The sequence below is a fragment of the Rhinolophus ferrumequinum genome, chromosome 10, assembly GCF_004115265.2.
Source record: "Rhinolophus ferrumequinum isolate MPI-CBG mRhiFer1 chromosome 10, mRhiFer1_v1.p, whole genome shotgun sequence".
Classification (NCBI taxonomy): Eukaryota; Metazoa; Chordata; class Mammalia; order Chiroptera; family Rhinolophidae; genus Rhinolophus; species Rhinolophus ferrumequinum.
Genome location: NC_046293.1, coordinates 67,890,748 through 67,910,059, shown reverse-complemented (window position 1 = coordinate 67,910,059; position 19,312 = coordinate 67,890,748). Strand labels below are relative to the sequence as shown.

The window sequence follows — 19,312 nt, the reverse complement described above, 5'->3', positions numbered from 1 at the left end:
TATTTAGGAACACATATGAAAATAGATATAAAACATCTATTCACTGAAAACTACATTATTGAGAGAAAATAAAGAGTAACTAAATTAATGGATATTAACGGGTATACAAGTTTCACTGCTATCCAAATACAGGGTGGTCCTATGAAAACTTTTATAAGCCAAAATGGTGTAAGGCCTAAGAAGAAATAACCTTAAGACACATCTTGCCAATGAATGCACAAAGTAGGCTGAGATAAAGCACAGATGCTCACAGACACAGTTCAAAGCTATGGTGACTTAATGCTGGATGTCAAGTATAGTTCTCGGGGGAAGGAGTTTGGCGGGGCTACTCTCACTGTTCAGGGTGTGTGCTGTCTCTGTAACAGACGACGACAAAATAAATGCTGAACACTATTTCTGTTTTTCAGCCTTTTTTGTTATTGTTGTTGTTGTTAAAAGTGAAAATCCTCTTCAGATTTCTTTTGGTTGGCAAAACAGGTACTAACGTAGGTCTTTAATAAAAGCAAAGTGGCTTAAAGAGAACTTTGGAAAAGCAGGGGATACTTACACTGCACTCATGGGTCACTTAATATTGCTAAGATGTCAATTCTCCGAAATTGTCTTATAAGTGCAAGGCAATTCCTGCAATTCAACAGAATTGCTGTAGAAATTGAAAAATTCTAAAATTTATTGAAAAGTTCTAAAATTTATATAGGAATTCAAAGGACTAAGAATAACGAAAAGAACTTAAAACAAAACATGAAGAACAAAATTGGAGAACTAGCAACCTTATTTCACAGATTATTATAAAGCTACAGCAATCAAGACTGGTGGTATTGGTGCACAGAAAGACAAATATATCAATAGAAAGTGTTTCATTGAAAATACTTAGGAATAAATTTGGGAAAAATAAAATTCGGAAAATAGTATGAAGGTTCCTCAAAATATTAAAATATTAGAAATAGAATTACCATAGGACCTAGCAATCCCTCTTCTGGGTATCTGCCCCCAAAAATCTGAAAACATTTATCTGTAAAGATATATGTACCCCTATGCTCATTGCAGCATTATTCACAGTGGCCAAGACGTGAGAACAGCCAAAGTGTCTTTCAACTGATGATTGGATAAATAAGATGTGTACATATATACAGCAGAATAGTAATAATCCATAAGAAAAGATGAAATACTGTCATTTGCATCCACACGAATGGATCCTGAGATTATCATGCTAAGCAAAATAAGTCAGAAAGAAAAAGTCAAGAAACATATGATTTCATTCATACGTAGGATATAAAAATGAAAGCAACAAAGGAACAAGACAAACAAACAAACAAAAACTCATAGACACAGATAACAGTTTAGTGGTTACCAGACAGTAAGGGGGGAGAGGAGCAAAAGAGGGTAAAGGGGGTTAAATATATGGTGATGGAAGGAGAATTGACTCTGGGTGGTGAACACACACTGCGATATATAAATGATGCATTATAGAAATGTACACTTGAAACCTATTTAATTTTATAACCAATGTCACCCTAATAAATTTAACAAAGATTTAAAAAAATAAGTATGTTTCTACACTTCCACTTATTTTTATGAAACATCGAAAACACCCTTTGTGTTACTTATCAGGGTGATCACTTTATAAGTTATACAAATGTCTAATCATTATGCTGTACACCTGAAACTAATATAATACTGTATGTTAAGTGTAATTTAAAAAAAAAATTTAGTTAAAAAATACTGTTTTTGAGCCAATGCAATGATCAGTTATTTGAAAAGATATTTTCTAACACAATTTGTATCTTTATATATTATGGCATACAATATTAACTAATAATCATTGAGATAGTCATTTCTTGAATGTAAAACCATTTATCTAAATCACTCTCCCAAAGAATTCTGATGAATTGTTATTTGATCTCTAGTTATAAACAGTAATATCTTCCTTTTTAGAAAGAAAAATTAGCAACATTTTAAAAAAAAACTTAAAATATTATTAAATCAATAAAGCACATAGAAATCTCATAAATGCAATTCAATCTACACCGAAAATGAAGTAGACTTTAACAGTATTTTAACAGTTATTAAGTGGCTACTAAGTGTTAAATACTGAGATGCACATGCTCATATTAAAATTAGAACTACAAGATATAGATATTAGGAAAATCCTAACCTAAGTAACAATGGGAAAAATTTCATAGTGCATCTTATTCCCATGTCTGGTCATTGGCCCAAAATCTCACCATTCGAAGTCTAGTCTTTAAATTTTCATTTATTATGCTTGTTATCCAGAAAGAAGCTTTATCCCCTAAATCTCCCTTAAACGGGGTTCATAAAATACATGTCATGTCACTGCCTACACCTGTTTCAAAGTTAAGTATTTAACAGGCATTGGTGAAAAACAATCTGTCACAATATAGCTCAGTTCTCTTATTAATGATATTAAAACTGGCATTTACATTACACCATTTGTACAGACAGCAACTTCATATCGAGTTTCCAAACATTTATTCATTAACACTCCCAATATTGCTATGCATGATTCCGCAAACATTCATCTCCATTTTACTGATTTGTAAAGCAAAGTCCTAAGTCATAAAATGACATAAACTGGTGACTCTGTTTTCTAACCATAGTCCCTTTCTATCTGCCAGGAAGAAGAGTAGAATACAATATATGTAGCACGAAAGATTTTGGCTACCCCAGGATAGTGAAATATCCAGTTGGCACTTGGATCTTATCTATTCCCACCTTTTTGTATGCGATCCAGTCAAACACCCTGTCAATATCTGTTGCCTGTAGCACTTCCTGTGATACTGGATGGGAACTGGCCAAGCCGTCCAGCAGCATCACTTCATGCAGAACGTCTGTCAGAAACCTCTGCTTTTCCTGCAATACAGTAGACAGGGCAATATCATAGGTGATTCGTGGCTGTGACAGAATGCCTGTGACAACAGGAACAGAACGTGTGTTACTTCACTAATGATGGTTCTCGCCTCCCTGGCGAGACTTCACTCTAAAGAGAACCCAGCACATAAATCGCCCCTTAACTTACTCTAAAATTAAAGTGGTTGATTTGAGTACAGGAAACAAAATTAATGAACTACAAACAGATGAAAACAATGGGTTCTGTTTGCGTTAACAGTGGTGAAAGCAGATTTGGACAGCGGGCACATAGTGATACCGACTAAGCTCATTTGCGCATTCTGCAGGGTCAAGACTACAATTCCAGTCCCAAATAAACTTTTCAGTTGAATTTAATGTAAGAATAATAACTAAAATTCCAGTGTTATTTTGCTGTTTATACCATTTATTTCTAGTACCATTTGAACAGCTCAGTCTCTCTCTCCCTGTCCCTCCCTTTCTTCTCTCTTTGTGCTTTCTCTCTCTTATTCTTTGACACACACACACACACTTTCTGAAAGAATTTCAGGAGACCACAACAAATAATAAAAGGCATATTGACAATAAACTATAATGTCTGTGGACATATAGTATATATGGGAATTCAGAATAACGGATGTAAAGTGGAGATAATTGACATCAATCATCTATTACCACAAAGTTGTGAAAACAGACAAAATCGAGAGACTTCTTTTCTGTGCATCGTTGAGACATTAGTATTTCCTCTAATAAAAGCTGATTTGCTATATTAGGAATCAACTGTAAAGAAAAAGCACCCCTCTGTTTTGTTTTGTTTTGTTTTGTTTTGTTTTTTGTCATAAGAAGCCTGCTTTAAAGAAACAGCTTGAGTTTTGTTAACAAAAATGCTGGCAGCTATTAGTCCCAGCCTCTAGCTTACAATGAGGGAGGAGGGAAAGAAAAAAGAAGTTCCAAGAGATAACAAGAGCTAAACAGCCCCTAGGTAGTTGGGACCTGAGGAATATCATTACAGAGATTAAAGACTGCCACACTTAAATTGCCCTAACTAATTCTGAACTCATTCCTGAAGCCTCCTAGTTTTGAGCCAGCAGATAAACAGCATGTTATTTCCGAATGAATTGTAATTTCAAGCTCAGAGTACACCAATCCTGGATTTTAAAAAATAAAAGCAGAGAATAAATATGGTGATAAAACAACAGTTAATTGGGCATATATGTGTGTGTTACTTTAAATCTGGCTTTTAAAAACATTTTTGCTCATTTGCTCAGTGATGTAGTGTATTTACTCAATAATTTAATTAATTAGCCATCTAATGATATACCGTAAGGTTTATGTTCTAATAGTTTATTTTTTATAGTCTGTGGACTATATGTATTAATTTCGTCAGTCCTTTTTTTTTGCCCTAAGAGCTTCACATCAATGGTCTACGTTCCATCAAAGAAGACATATAACAAGGACTGAACCAAAAGTCACTCTGAGTTCCAGACAGCTCTACCAGACACTGAGAAGCCACAATGAAAAGGTCAAAGTTACAATGAATTAATTAACAAATATTACAAACTAATATACTATATTTCTCCTCAAGTTAAGTTCTTAATTCAAAACGAATTAAGGAGAATGGAATTGGATCTTGTGATGTAAAATTTGAATAAAAAGATTGATATTTACATCTCTCATTTTAAACCCACTAAAAAGCAAAGAAAAAAACTCAAATAGCCTAGATATAGGGAGTAAGAGAAAATCATGCATTTCCAAAATAAAAATATTAGTGTTACTTGTAAGCAGGTATGTAATCTTGTTATTCATTCAATTTTAAAATACACTTTAAAATTTTTTGATATTGCAATTTATTGGAGGAATTATGAAATGCATAATTATACTTCAACGTGACCAATGAACACTTTTATTTATAAGTACCAATTGAAAAGGTGACTTTCATTCTGAAGATAAAATAATATTCAATTTTTCAAATAGTGATTGCCCGTTTCTTTATGTCACTCAAACATCTAATAAAAAATTACAGTGTGAAATGAACTTAAAATCATGCTTTATTTGAATCCTAATTATTAATATTTAGCAACTATAAATATATATTGATCAATATTAAAATTCAGTAAACATACCTTGATTTCTTAGATGTAATTTTTTTAAATGGTATCAAGTAAATGGCTATATAATTTTAAAATAAAATCTAAGGTAAATTTCAAAAATGAAACTTTCTTTTTAAGGAAGTTTATGTAAAATATAAATTGTACATAATATATTGCTTCATGCTTCTGGAGAAAAACAAAAACACACTTTTGTCCAGTCAGTAAATTTCAAGAAGCACTGTTTAAATTTAGTTGTGTTAAGTCATTAACAAAAACTTCACCTTTTACATTGTTGAAGAGATGATATTGTATAATTGAGAAAAAAGGCATTAGAAGAGAATAAGAGAGAAAGAGAAGGGAAAAAAAAAAAAAAAAAAGAAAAGCCTGCCAGAAGAGCACTTGCAAAGCTCAGGAGAGAGACTACCTAAATTAAGGAGGAAAAAAGGAAATTCTAGCCAGAGGCAAACCCAATTTAACATAACTACAAAGAGTTTCCAGGAGAAAAGGTGCTAATTTTTTATAAGGACCTGTGTCAGGACAAAATAAGAAATGAATTTAGCTTGTCAATCCCTGTAGAAGGAGTCCCATTCTCCTTCTTATCAACAATAACACCAAAATTACTAAGTATTGATTAATTGCCTACTGTTGACCCGAGACTACAAAGTTTAAAAATAAAGGTAAATAAATTTTAGCTGTAATGTGAGATAAGAGATAAAACAAAATAGTCACAGTGAACAAAATAGTTTTATCTTACAGACTAGATATGCTAAAGAATTATGAGAAAAATAATGGAAATATTATTTTATAAATAATAGGATAATACAACTATTTATGGAAAGTTTAATGGAAGAGGTAGAATTTGATATGACCATTGAAGGAACTTTTGAAGTTAGGGGGGGAGGGTGTGTGTGTGTGTGTGTGTGTGTGTGTGTGTGTTTAGGGAATAATATATGTATTCATGGGAACATTCAACAGTTTTTATTTTACTTTATATTTTAAGGACACCGAGATAAGCCATTCTGCCACTTTCAAAGAGCAGCACAAAAAGGTAAAATGGAGAAATTTAAAATCTATTTACAAGAAGTTTATTGTTAACAGTAACAATAAATCTTACTACTTTAATATATATCTATTCCTTGGAGTTGTTGCATACATGTCTACATTTAAATAGTCCAATAGTATCGAATATATCATATCATATTGAACTATTTTCAACAATACATTGTATTTGAATTTTGGGGGAATAATGCAAAGGCTTTTAGAAAAGTAAACAAAGTGTGACTAAATGCACTGAGTTGAAAATAATACATGGAAAAGAAAAAAGCCACTATTATTTTATTCATTCATTCAACAAACATGTATTAAATTCCTACTCCATGTCAGATATTGTACTGTGTTTTGGGAATAAATACAGAGGGTGCCAAAAAAATGTATACACATTTTAAGAAAGGAAAAAACTGTACTAAAATTGTAATATTCAATATACACCAATAACAAAAGATTAATACAAATCACGTTTGACTTCTGCAATTACAAGAGGTGCTCAAAGTGGTTACAATCAGCATAATTTTAATACAGTTTTTTCCATCCTTACAATGTGTATACATTTTTTTGGCACCCTCTGTATATACGTAAAACCTAGTCCCTAACCTGGAAGACAAAGTACAAGAGAATCACAGATAAAAAGCTAATTGTATTATAATATGATGGATGTTATAAAACACAAAAGGTGAAATGATTAATTAGTTCAGAAAAGGCTTCACAGAGGTAGTGACATTAAAGTGGGTTATTGAATGATGAAGGATTACTCAGATGACTGAGGGAAGTAGCTAAAACAAGAAAATAAGAACAAATCCAGTCAGAAGAAACATGAGAAGAAGCTACTCTGTGAATCCTCAGTTATCAGGCTGAAGAGTTTGTTTGCAATAAATAGGCAGTAGCACACATAATAACATAATAGAAGTAGTGTCTTGGGAAAATTAATCTGTGGTATACAAGATGGCTTGATGTATGTAGAGACGGAAGACAGAAAGTGGCTCTTGTATTAAGTGGGCATGCGGTGATGATGTAGTAGAACATGCTGTTGCTGAAGGACTATTTGGTCTGTATATTTTGAATGAAAAATCGACTGGTATTGATGCCTTGATGCCTGGGTCCCTTAGTAGATGATGGACAGGAAATACGAAGAGATAACTACATGGCTTTTAGATTTGATGCAATTTTTTTAACGGTTTGGGAGGGAGCATCTATAGACAGAAATGGAGAAGTGAAAAACAGTTTGGTTTGGAGGGCAAGCTAAAACATCAATTTTAGATGTTACAAGAAATGTGACAGTGCACTTCCAAAAAGCAATATGCTACAAGCAACTGGAAGTAAAAGCCTGGGTCTCAGATAAGAAGTCAAATGTAAACAACTTTTGGCAATAAATTGTAGTTTGTATAAAAATATAAATGAAATCTCATAAGGAATCCACTCTGTTTTTAAATCATTTCTTATAATATTAGCATGTCTTCTGTTGGTTTTTAGTACTATATGTAAAGAATGTTATTAAGAATTCTTACCATGACATTAGATATACCGAAGAAATTATATTCCTTGATGTCTCAAAATGGCTCCTACCTGAACATGTCAGGGTCTACAGGGTTAAAAGTGAATCTGCCTGGTTTAGCCACAGTCATGGTGATGAGTGGGAGAAGAAGAAGTTCTATTGAAAACTAGGTCTGTCCTCAAGTTCCTATAACAAGGCTGACAATTTCTGGTGAAAAGCAATACCAGGAAGACACTTTAACTCTGCACCAAAAAAAGGGGAAAAAAATTGAGAATAATCAGAATCAAGATAAAAGAATGTCAGATACATCAAACTAGACAAGGAAGATGAGAGCCAAGCCTGAGCCAATTCAAATAGTGGTGAGGTATAGTGGTGAGGCATAAAAGGCGCAGAAAAAAATTCCCAGGGCAAATGTGGGTTACATCAGAGCAGCAACCAGGACCCAATTTTCTGGGAGGATGGATCTGAACACAAATGGCTCACTTGGTATTCCTAGAAGACAAGACTGCAGCAAAGTTGATGACAGAGTCCTAGGCTGGAAGAAGAATACTTGCCATTCACTAGCTGTTTGACCTTGAGCATAATACTTATTCTTTTTAGACCTCAGCACTCTCATTTTTAAACATATGTGGTTGTGAAGATTAAATAAGGGAATGTGTTCCACAAATATTTATTGAGCACCTGCTATATCCAAAATGGTATGCCTGGTTCTGGGGATAGAGATACAAAGACAGGGATGCAACCTTCAAAGATTTTATAGTATTAAAGGAAGAGGCAACGATAAAAACAAGTATTAAAAGATCACCTGATATGTGTAAAAATGGAAATAGGTTCAGGATATATTTGACTACACAGAGAAGGCTGTGATTTCTTCTGGCTAAGGGAAAGCAGGAAAAAGCTTCTGAACTGATAGTTTGACATGAATCTTTAAGGTTGATTTGAGTTTTCTGGGAGGATACAACAGAAAATGGCATTTTAGATGTAAAGGACTATCTGGGAAAACTCATGGAGGACTGAAACAGCATGATCTGTTGGGGAGACCAGAGTTTTGTGCGGCAGAAGGTAGAGTATAATAAGGTAAATGACTAATGATTAGCACAGGGAGATAGACAAGAACAAAATCATCAAGGATCTTCTATGCCACATTGGGAAGCTAAAAGTGACATCATCAGACCAACATTTAGAAAGATAACTATGAATAAAGAGTGGAAAGTGAGCCAGATTGAGAAGCAACTAGAAACAAAAGTAGGAAAACATTGCATAATTATGCTCAAATAACACACGTTGTGGGCTTCTTCTTTGTGACCTTAAGATATTATACCAATTATTTCTCTAAAATTTAGTTCAATTTTGGGATGACCAATAGTGATCAAATGGGGCATTTAGTTTGGAATTCCAAAATGTATGAGTAAATTATAGCTATAGACATAGATATAGATATGAATGTAGATACACATATAGATATCCAAATAGATACAAATATTTTCTTTTTCAGTATTTCACTTGTTTATGTAAAGTATGATGTCTTATTCAAGTTTTTAATATCACAGTATACCCTTAAACCTAGATAAAGACACTTTCATAATTCTTGTAGTCAAATCAATAAGAATGTCTGATAAAAATATTTGCACAATGTAATTTAATTCCATACATGTTTATTGACTGCTTCATATATATGTCTTGTGTCAGAGGCTGGAGAAATAAACACAATTGGGGCACAATTCCTGCCTCCAAGCAACACCGACTATGATAGGGAAGACAGATAAACATACAGCTCGTTAATGCTATGTGATGGGTGAAGTATCAGTAGCACAAAGTACAATGGGAGTAGAGAGCAGAGGGAAAGATATAGGTAAATCTGTTTTCAGTGTCTGTGACTATGTTGATTCAACTTCAATCGATCTATGATAAAGAGAAAAAAATAAGATATGTAATTTATGGTTTACCTTTCTGGAAATCTATACTACCATGAGATAAAGACATTTAAGATTTCATAGGTTACACAAACTGCCACATGAATCATTACTAATCTGAAGCCTTTGCTTACACAAGGCTAGAACAAGGAATACATGTATATCTAGCAATGCACAGTTTGGCTTTTTTACTGTTGTTCTTCATGACTTATTCAAATCATGACAAAGGTTAAGCAGAGGAATACAATCAAGAATGCAAACGAGAAAAGCAAATGTATTGGAGAGAAATATTCATTGGGTTTTATTTATGTGTTATCTCTGTAACTTTGCAATTATCACCTTTTTTTAATTAAAGCTTATTGGGGTGACACTTGTTAGTAAAGTTATATAGATTTCAGGTGTACAGTTCTGTAATACATCACCTTGTGTGTGCACCACCCAGAGTCAGTTCTCCTTCCATCACTATATATTTGACCCTGTTTACCCTTTTCTACCACCTCCCTCCGCCCTTACCCTCTGGTAACCACTAAACTATTGTCTATGTCTATGAGTTTTTGTTTCTTCATTTGCTTGTCTTGTTCTCTTGTTGTTTTCACTTTTATATACCACATATCAGTGAAATCATACGGTTCTCTACTTTTTCTGTCTGACTTATTTTGCTTAGCATTATAATCTCAAGATCCATCCATGTTGTTGCAAATGGTACTATTTCATCTTTCTCTATAGCCAAATAGTATTCCATTGTGTATATACACCACAACTTCTTTATCCATTCATCTATCGAAGGACATTTGGGTTGTTTCCATGTCTTGGCCACCGTAATTAATAAAAGAATTACCATATGACCCAGCAATCCCTCTCCCGGGTACCTACCCAAAAAATCTGGAAACATTTATCCATAAAGACATATGTGCTCCAACGTTCACTGCAGCTTTATTTACGGTGGCCAAGACATAGAAACAACCAAAGTTATCATCTTTTTAAAACACATTAACATGTGCCATATTTATAAAAATTAGGAATTATTTGGACTCCTCATTTCCTAAAATTTTAAAAGAATTTTATTCTGTAATTTTATATTGCCATCCTACCTTTATAAATTTCTAAAATGCCCAAAGATATTTTAAGCTTTACTCAGTTGAAGGTTAGCTAGATGTATTGTGAAATATTATATCATTATTTAGCTGATTAACATTTTACAGACAGCTAAATCACACTGATAGATGAAATAAAACTAAAGAGCTAATGAAAATAAATGTTGCTTCCATAAAATAATGTACTTTAAAAATAACATTTCAAAATCTCATGTTTAAAATGCACATATACAAGATGTTAATCATTTTCATGCACAGCTTGGTAAAGCAGTCCACTTATATTAAAATCAAACTTGTGTAAACACACATATATACAGTAGGCACTGAATAATAATTTTTAAAAATAATCACCATTAATGCCTACAATGAAATAAGTACTATACTGAAAATTGTATCTCTGTATTTGTTTACATAATCTTTTACAGAAAGTGGTATATGAATACAATAATCCACGCAGATCTCTATTGATATAACATTATTCTGTGATTTCACACAAGCTTTATACTTAAGTAACTGAAATGCATTCTGTAAGTTATTTCTTTTAACTATCAATCATATTTCATCCACCGCCAAGCCACCAATGTTCTAAGATAACTTAATCAATCCATAAACAAAAAAGTAATTAGATTTCTGTGAACATCTTGGATGATTTTTATAAGCTTCTCATAACCCCAAATAACTCCCTGCATAGGTTTTTATGAACTGCCGTACTCTCAAACATGACTAATACAGAGAATGAGTTAAATTGTGAGTCTCTTCAATGACTACATCCTTCAGCTGCTTTATATTTTGTTTGTAATATCCAAGCTAAATGTGTCATGTCTCATAATATCCAAGATGTGACACAGCTGAGGGAAAATTCTAAGATGGAACACAAAATGTAGTGCTGTATGATACATCACAAAATGTAGTGATGTATATAACCAAATTCTAAACATTCTGCAGACTTACCTACTCAAGATGCTTAAAGACGTAACAATAGTTAAATGGCAGAAGTTACCACCAATTTAGTCACTCACATTTTTATTAAATATGATAATCCTGGGCCTTAAGAAACAATCATGAAAGTACTTCGAATAATCGCCAATCACAGTAATAATTGCAAATAGTTTGTCTAATTACATAGCTCTTTCTGATTCCAGCAGCCCAAAAAAAATCACTATGAACAATCATGTGCGTTCATATAACCCCCTTACAATGTTCATATCATTTCACTTCCCTTTATTTTTTTTAGGATTCCTTGATTCCTTTCTCTCTATTTTCCTTCAAACATTTCTCCAATGTAGTTTCACATAATTTTAAAGTCAATATTCTTTTTAATTCAATAAATGAGTTCCTAATATAGAGAAACTGTTATAATCTTTCACAAATGATTTCTTGACCTTCCTTTCATAATTTTTTGTTAACTTTTATCCAGATTTTTATCATTAAGACCCTTATAGATGCTATACTTTGGATTAAAAGCTGAGAAATAATGGAGAAATAAACAGTCCCGAACTAGAGGAAGCATCTTATTTAGTGGGGGAGATTTACCTCCTGTCCTTGGCTAGATAACATGAAGTCATTCCCACTCTTCTATATGTCACTTCAGGATCCTCTGCGTAGACTTTAAGCTTTTGAGAGATAATAGTCTCTTCATCTTTTCAAAAACCCTTCTCTACTTTGGCAGTATGAATCTTTTCCTCTATTTCTATGCTTAATTTTTTGACAAGTTGATAAAACATTTCAATAAAATCAAATTTGCCAATCTCTTTTGATACACATTTGTTTCTCACATTCATCAAAAGGAATCTCTATTTTGCAGGCACATTAATAATAACCAGTCGAAGGCACTGTAATATTTAATTGATAAAATATAATTCAGAATATTTTTAAAGGCATACTGACTAATCGTCTTAAATAAATTAAATTTCTATTTAAATGCTAATGGAAACTTTCTTATACCATTCAAATCTGGAAGAATTCAAGGATAACCTAATCAACACCCAGAAGTTATTAACATGTTTACCAATAAATAAATAAATAATAATTCAAATGACCTAACTCTGTAACAAAAATATTAACTTGATGAATGAAATTTATTAAATAACACATTTTTATGTACTTTAATTTAAATATTTATGATATAAATGGTCAGTTCATCAAATAGCCTAGCCTGTTAAAACTTTACACTTGTTGCCAGATTACTCAAAATCTTAATAAAAAGTAATGGCTATTGTAACTAGGTAAATCTGAGTAAATATTAGAGAACATGTTTGAGCCATTTTATATAAAAATAAAAATAGGTAGTTAAATGTTCTAATTGTTTCATCATTTGGCTAATCTGCTAAAGCTTACAGCTTTAAATTTTATTTTCCAGATATATCCAAGAATATGAACAGTCTGATTGAGGTTATGGATCTATGTTTTTGAGCTACTCCATAAACAAAGCAATTTCTGACAGAGGCATGGTTGGTCAACTAAGAGCCAAAAAAAAAAAAAAAAATCTAAATTTATCTACATCTACTAACTGAAACCTTCACAATAAAGATAAAATACAGTGTATATAAGAAGTTGATGTATAGCAGTTCCATGCTAATAATATGAGGTTTATTCCATGGAAATTAACAAAACTGAATGCCTCATTTTAGGTGTTGGATAATTCTTTGAATGAATTAAATAGAATGGGTAAAATGTATGACTGAATGGAATGGCAAAAAAGTGGCAGCGGTCCATAAAATTAGTTTATAGAAAATTATTGAACTAGTATACTATTAACAACATTCAAGAAAAGCATTACTCGATTATAAATTTGGAGAAATGAAAATAAAATGATTAAAGGAATTAATTGGACACAGATGTATTTGAAGGAAGTTCTTAAAGAAAAAAAGCATTCCTACATATCTTCATTTTTAAAGACAAATATGACACAAATTGGACACTCTAATCATTAGAAAGAATTTTATTTCATCAATCCCAGAGAGAAATAAAATAGAATATGAATAGTTTTAAAAAGGGACTTACTTAAATTTGTGACTTAAATAACTTCCACAGATGTTATTCAACTTAGTGCCAAAACATGTTCTACCCCAAATTATGTTTTTGGATTCACTGTTGAGGAGAGTTGCCAAAGTGGTGGACTGTACAGAGGTCCAGCCATTACCATACTTTTCAAACATTTAAGAAAAATCATAATAAAGATATGTATTCTCAAGACTCCTAGCAGAATGTCTTGCTCTATTTCACAGAGAATAAATATATACAAAGTGTTTAAAGGCCCACAGAAAATGCTACATAAGTCTTTATTATAACAAGTGTTACTGGAGTAATTGAGGCAAAATCACCATTAACCTCATATTATTCTCTCTCACTCTCTCTCATTCTCTCTCTCTCTCTCTCTCTCTCTCTCTCTCTCTCTCTCTCTCTCTCTTTCTCTCTCTCTCTCTCTCTCTCTCTCCCGTTTTCTCTTTATAGGAAGCTCTTTTGCATTTTTTTATTTGTATCACTTGAACTCACTACTTTCATCTCTGACAGAATTGTCTAGTAACATCTCAACAGTGTTAAAGGAATCTTGATGAAAAGAAAAAAAACATCCCATAAAGTGTTGTGGGCTGAGACAGTCATTCCCTGCTTAGAAATGAGCTGTGTCCTGATGTCTTTTAATACATAGTTGCCCGGTTAAGGATAATTAATCATTAGAAAATTTATGAATTATTCTCTGGTTGTCCACTTAGTCCCTAACTGTCATTTTTGGTTGTGTTCATGTTAGAGATTTGCAACACAAATTATTTTTAACATATTTTGGAAAAGTCTGAATAATATCTGATGTTGCATAATTCATATATTGTAGGAAGATAAACATTTTCACCAGGGGTAGTAAAAGAGACAGATTAAACAGTGGTATTATCTGCTATTGCCAATAATATATATTTGAGAACAATGATGCCTAACAGAACATAGCATCATTTTGGTATAAATTTTTGGTGTTATCAATTTTTTTTGGCTTACCAAGTGACATCTGACAATTTTTAGCAAGCTGGAATATTTTGCTTACAAAATACTCTTACTTGAAAAGAAAATAAATGGGTTAATTTTCCCTGTAATATTTCTATGAATATTTTTATGAATATTATAATATTATAGGTCCAGGTTCAGTAAGAGTTTGCTTCTTAGAAAGTGGTTAATCCTGTCAATTTATTGGTTACTTCAGAAATTTCTAAAGAAATATAGAAAGACCTTGACACCTTGCAAACTTGAACACAGTTTTTTGGAAAAAATAATTTATTCCAAAAGGAATACTCATTTATCATCTATCTTTAAGTTTAAAATATACAAAACCCAAAACGATTTGTGTCTTTCTGAACAAAATTACTTTGCTTTTTTTTAAAATTACTTTGCTTTAAAATATATATATATATATATATATATATATATATATATCCTTCAAGAACATACATGAAATTTCAATTTGCAGCTTTGTTTTAAATTTTTAAATTCATATGGGAAAAAAAAAGTGAGGTAATCTTACTAAAATCCTCCCAGACACATACCTGAATATATAGAAATATATGTGAATATATATGCATACTAATGAATTATGCTTGTTTCTTCTTTCCTTTCTAAAGATATCTCACTTAACAAAAGCTGGTCTTTCATCTGAAACAATAAATTAAGCAGATTTACATTTTTTTGAGACTTAGCACACCTTGATAACAGTGAAGCTCTTCAAAAGCTTCCATTTCCTAAATAGCTGTGAAGCCAAAGTCTTGATTCTTTTGTTTACAAAAGTATGAATATATTGTCTGTTGTTCAGTGGTAGTTTTATCCTCAAAAATGCATTTGTAGCATAAAATTTCTCAATCAATTCACATACAGGTAGCCCCAGTATAACACGGTTGTTAGGTCCCTAAAAAATGCCACGTTATGAAAACCTGTATTATACGAAACAAAGAACCAGTACACAAAAGGGGGTTAGGTTCCAAAAATTAAAAAAAAAACATACTATTACATTTTTATAATTAAGAGAAATATTTTTATTAAAGCAATTTTCACTTCAACAATTAACAAATGATTGACCGGCCTTCAGTCTTCCTTCACATAGATGTCCTCAGCATGGCTACCAGCACATCAATAAGATATTTTGTAAAAAGCATAGAATTAGTCCCAAAATGAGAAAAAACATAAACACTATTTGTTATCATATCAGCCTTAGTGAGAGGTATTTTAATATGTTAGTGTAACAGGTACAGTTCCTGTTTTAATTGTTATTCCTTTCTAGAAATTCTTAATATCTCTTCAGTCACCATCAGTTAGGATCCAAGTCTCTGGCCTGCTTCTTAACACTAAGGTCTTTTATGGATTACCATAATTTGTACACTCTTTGAATGTCAGTCTAATCTTCAATAGAGGATAGAGACAATTGAGAACATTTATCAAGGTTTTGGGCAGTATGCCTAGAAATATCCTGAGTATTTAGCATAATCAAGTTTAGTTGCAAGATTCTCCATTAAAAGTTAGCTTGTAATGAAGAGTTATTGGGTGTATGCACATTGGAACTCCTCCTACAGTTACTGTGACTTCAGATATGGCAGACAAGGCCCTTTCCTTTACTGGCATCAGCTGCTGTTCTCACTGCAGCTCTTACCTCCTCTGAGTATTTTCATTGTCTTGTTATAGGCCCATTTTCCACCTATGCCCCAAAATACTCTGACCACTAATGCTAAGGAAAAAGCAATCCTTTCTCCCAGAAGAGGGGGCTATAGCACCCCAGTGATTCTTAAATGAGAAAAAAATATTTCTCTTCTGGGGTGGGGAGGGAAGCTCTATATTTTCAGCAGAAAAAGAAATTGCAGAGATCAGAGAAGGGAAGAATAAGGGAAAGCATGTAGAGGTCCATTTTGAAGACTGACCCCCGAATGACCCAAGTAGGCACTTCTACTTCCCTTCTAGCCTATGAAAGTAATGTCACTTTTAAGCTACTGAACAGGATCAAAAAAACCCAGAGATCCTTGGGACTAGCCATGAGAAGCGTTTAAATTTTTCACATTCAATATCTGTCAGTCATTTGAGAATAAAAAATCATCAGTCAGTTTAAAACAATTGGATCACCTTCTAACTTACTGACATCTCAGGAATAGACAAACACAGCTTTATAAAAATTTATATGGTAAGATTCTAAGATGAATATTCAATTCCCAAAAGGTCTATCTCTGACCCCTCAACTGGGCAAATATATCTTGATATTGATGACTTATAAGCAACATACCAACTATTGTTGAAATATATATTAACTAACTTAGAAAAGCATGTGAAAGCATTTATCTCTATAGACATTAAATTCAAGATGGACTTGAGAAATGAACAGCTGAAGAAGTAAAATATTAACTAAAACCAAGATTTTTTTTTCTCTCTGCTTTTCTATTTCTCCCTTTCTGAATAATAGAGTGTTTATTTTTGTTTAGAATGAGTAAATAGTACATTTTTACATTTAAACCGGAAAAAAACATTGAAGTCAGTAAACGCTCACAGTAGTTCCCCATTATCCACAGTTTCCTTTTCCATGGTTTCAGTTACTCACAATCAATCAGGGTCAATTTTTAGTAAAAATATTAAATGGAAAATTTCAGAAATAAATAGTTTATAAGTTTTAAATTGCACGCTGATCTGAGTAGCATGATGAAATCTCGTGCTGTCCAGTTCCGTTCCACACGTGAATCATACCTTTGTCCCATGTATGCACACTGTATATGCTACCCATCTGTTAGTCACTTGGTAGCCGTCTCAGTTATCAGATTGGTTATGAGACAGAAAAAGAGAGAGAAAGAGAGAGAGAGAGAGAGAGAGAGAGAGAGGAGACTACATTCATATAACTTTTATTCAGCATATTGTTATAATTGTTTTATTTTATTAATAGTATTGTTGTTAATCTCTTACTGTGCCTAATTTTTAAATTAAATTTTATCATAGGTATGTATCTATAGAAAAAAATAAAACAGTACTATAGGGTTTTGTATTATTCATGGTTTCAGGCACCCACTTTGAACATATCCCCATCAGATAAGTAGAGACTACTGTTTCTATTTCAGTTCACCAGTGATTTTCTCAACTTCTCTTTGAAAAAAAAATTTAAAAGTAAAGATAATTTTATCGCAATAACTCTTTTATATTTAGCAGGAAATTTTTGTTGGAGCCTATTAAAATGATACTGAGTCTAATGGAAGAACTCATTTTTACTATTTTAGTCCTGCCCATGACAGAGACAATCAAAAACATTTATCAAGGTTCCGGGCAATACATTTTGAGATATCCTGAGTATTTAGTATAATCAAATTAGTTGCATGATTCTTCACTAATAGTTATCTTTATGCCCAGGTATGTGTTCTCATAAAAATTTAGGGAGAATTCCCAGTCTTCAGACTTTATTAGCATATACGGTTATTTCTGTGTGAAGCTCCATAGCATCCCAACTCACTTAATAAAAGAACATACACTCATGTTTAGTAATTGTCATTATAGCAGTACATCCTTATAATGTTATATTCTGGAAAGTAAAGGACACACATATAATATAGACACAAGTTATAATGAAAACCTATGCAATATGTGCAGGGAATATGATTTTGCCTGCATCAGCACCAGGTCTGGTAAAATAAGGAGTTCTTTATAGTATCATTTTACTATTTATCCTTTTCCTATATTAAAACTCTCTTATCATAGACTTTTTCAAATAAAAATGATCAAGAATTGTTGGAGAACAGTAATTATGAGTCTTTCCTTTTCTTCCTTTTGAGGAAACACAGTACGATTTAATATGACTTCCATCAATACCGTGTTTCCCTGAAAATAAGACCTACCCTGAAAATAAGCCCCAGTTAAGATTGTCAGCCAGACGGACGCATTTAGTACGTTATGACGATGTTCCAGAAGAAGATGTCATGACTGTATTTGAATAAATGTAGATTGTTGTACATGAAAAAATAAGACATCCCCTGAAAATACGCCCTAATGCGTCTTTTGGAGTAAAAATTAATATAAGACCCAGTCTTACTTGGGGGGGGGATTTACAGTATAAGGCCTGGTTCTATTTTCAGAGAAACACGGTAGCATACTGTTACTTGATCCATCCAATAATGCTGTCACTAACAGCCAACTTTGATAAAATAATGTCAAGCAAAAGAATTGTTTGCCCCATGAAATGTATCCTTAGCCCTGAGCTGAAGAAGTTGCCTCTGATGAGCTTGACACTGCTGTTTGATGAATGAAACATTATACAAGGCTTATGTTCTTTCAGAATAGCCCACATTGCCAGTACAGATAAGAATTGATTTGATGAGACCGAGTCTAGATACAAAGATTATAGTAATTATTTTGTAATCTATATATAATTGCTATAAATCTAGAGTGTCAAAATAGACTACCGCGGTTGGAAATATTAGGGCATCTATATATCAAATCAATGCACCTTTCTAATGGAGCATTCATTTTCCAGGTCTATGATGCCTACTCACATTTGTGTAGTAGTTTATACATTTCAAAGACCTTGCAAGTTATTTTATCTTCACAAAAACTATGTGAGCTTGCCAAGTCAGTACAATTGCCCCATTTTTCAAATGATAAGGATGAGTCAGAGAAGTGAAATGTCTTTCCTGGAATCTGAATTTTTTCTTTCCAACCCATTCCTGTGACCTTACATCATACTACCGGCAAGGGCCCATATCTATAAAATGGTAAACTTGATCTGTTTGTTGGGAACCAAACTATCATAATAGTTTTTATTCCATGCAGTGTTCCTAATATAAAAACTGATTACATCTGTATCAGAAACTG

The 19,312-nt window shown here is 32.5% G+C and overlaps 1 protein-coding gene across 1 annotated transcript in view; it reads right to left on the bottom strand.

Moving 5' to 3' along the window:
* TRHDE (thyrotropin releasing hormone degrading enzyme) overlaps positions 1-19,312 on the bottom strand; it is a 358,378-nt gene that overhangs the window by 135,853 nt on the left and 203,213 nt on the right. The window contains 1 exon segment of the mRNA XM_033118026.1: positions 2,731-2,868. Within this exon segment, the coding sequence (XP_032973917.1) occupies positions 2,731-2,868 (138 nt within the window).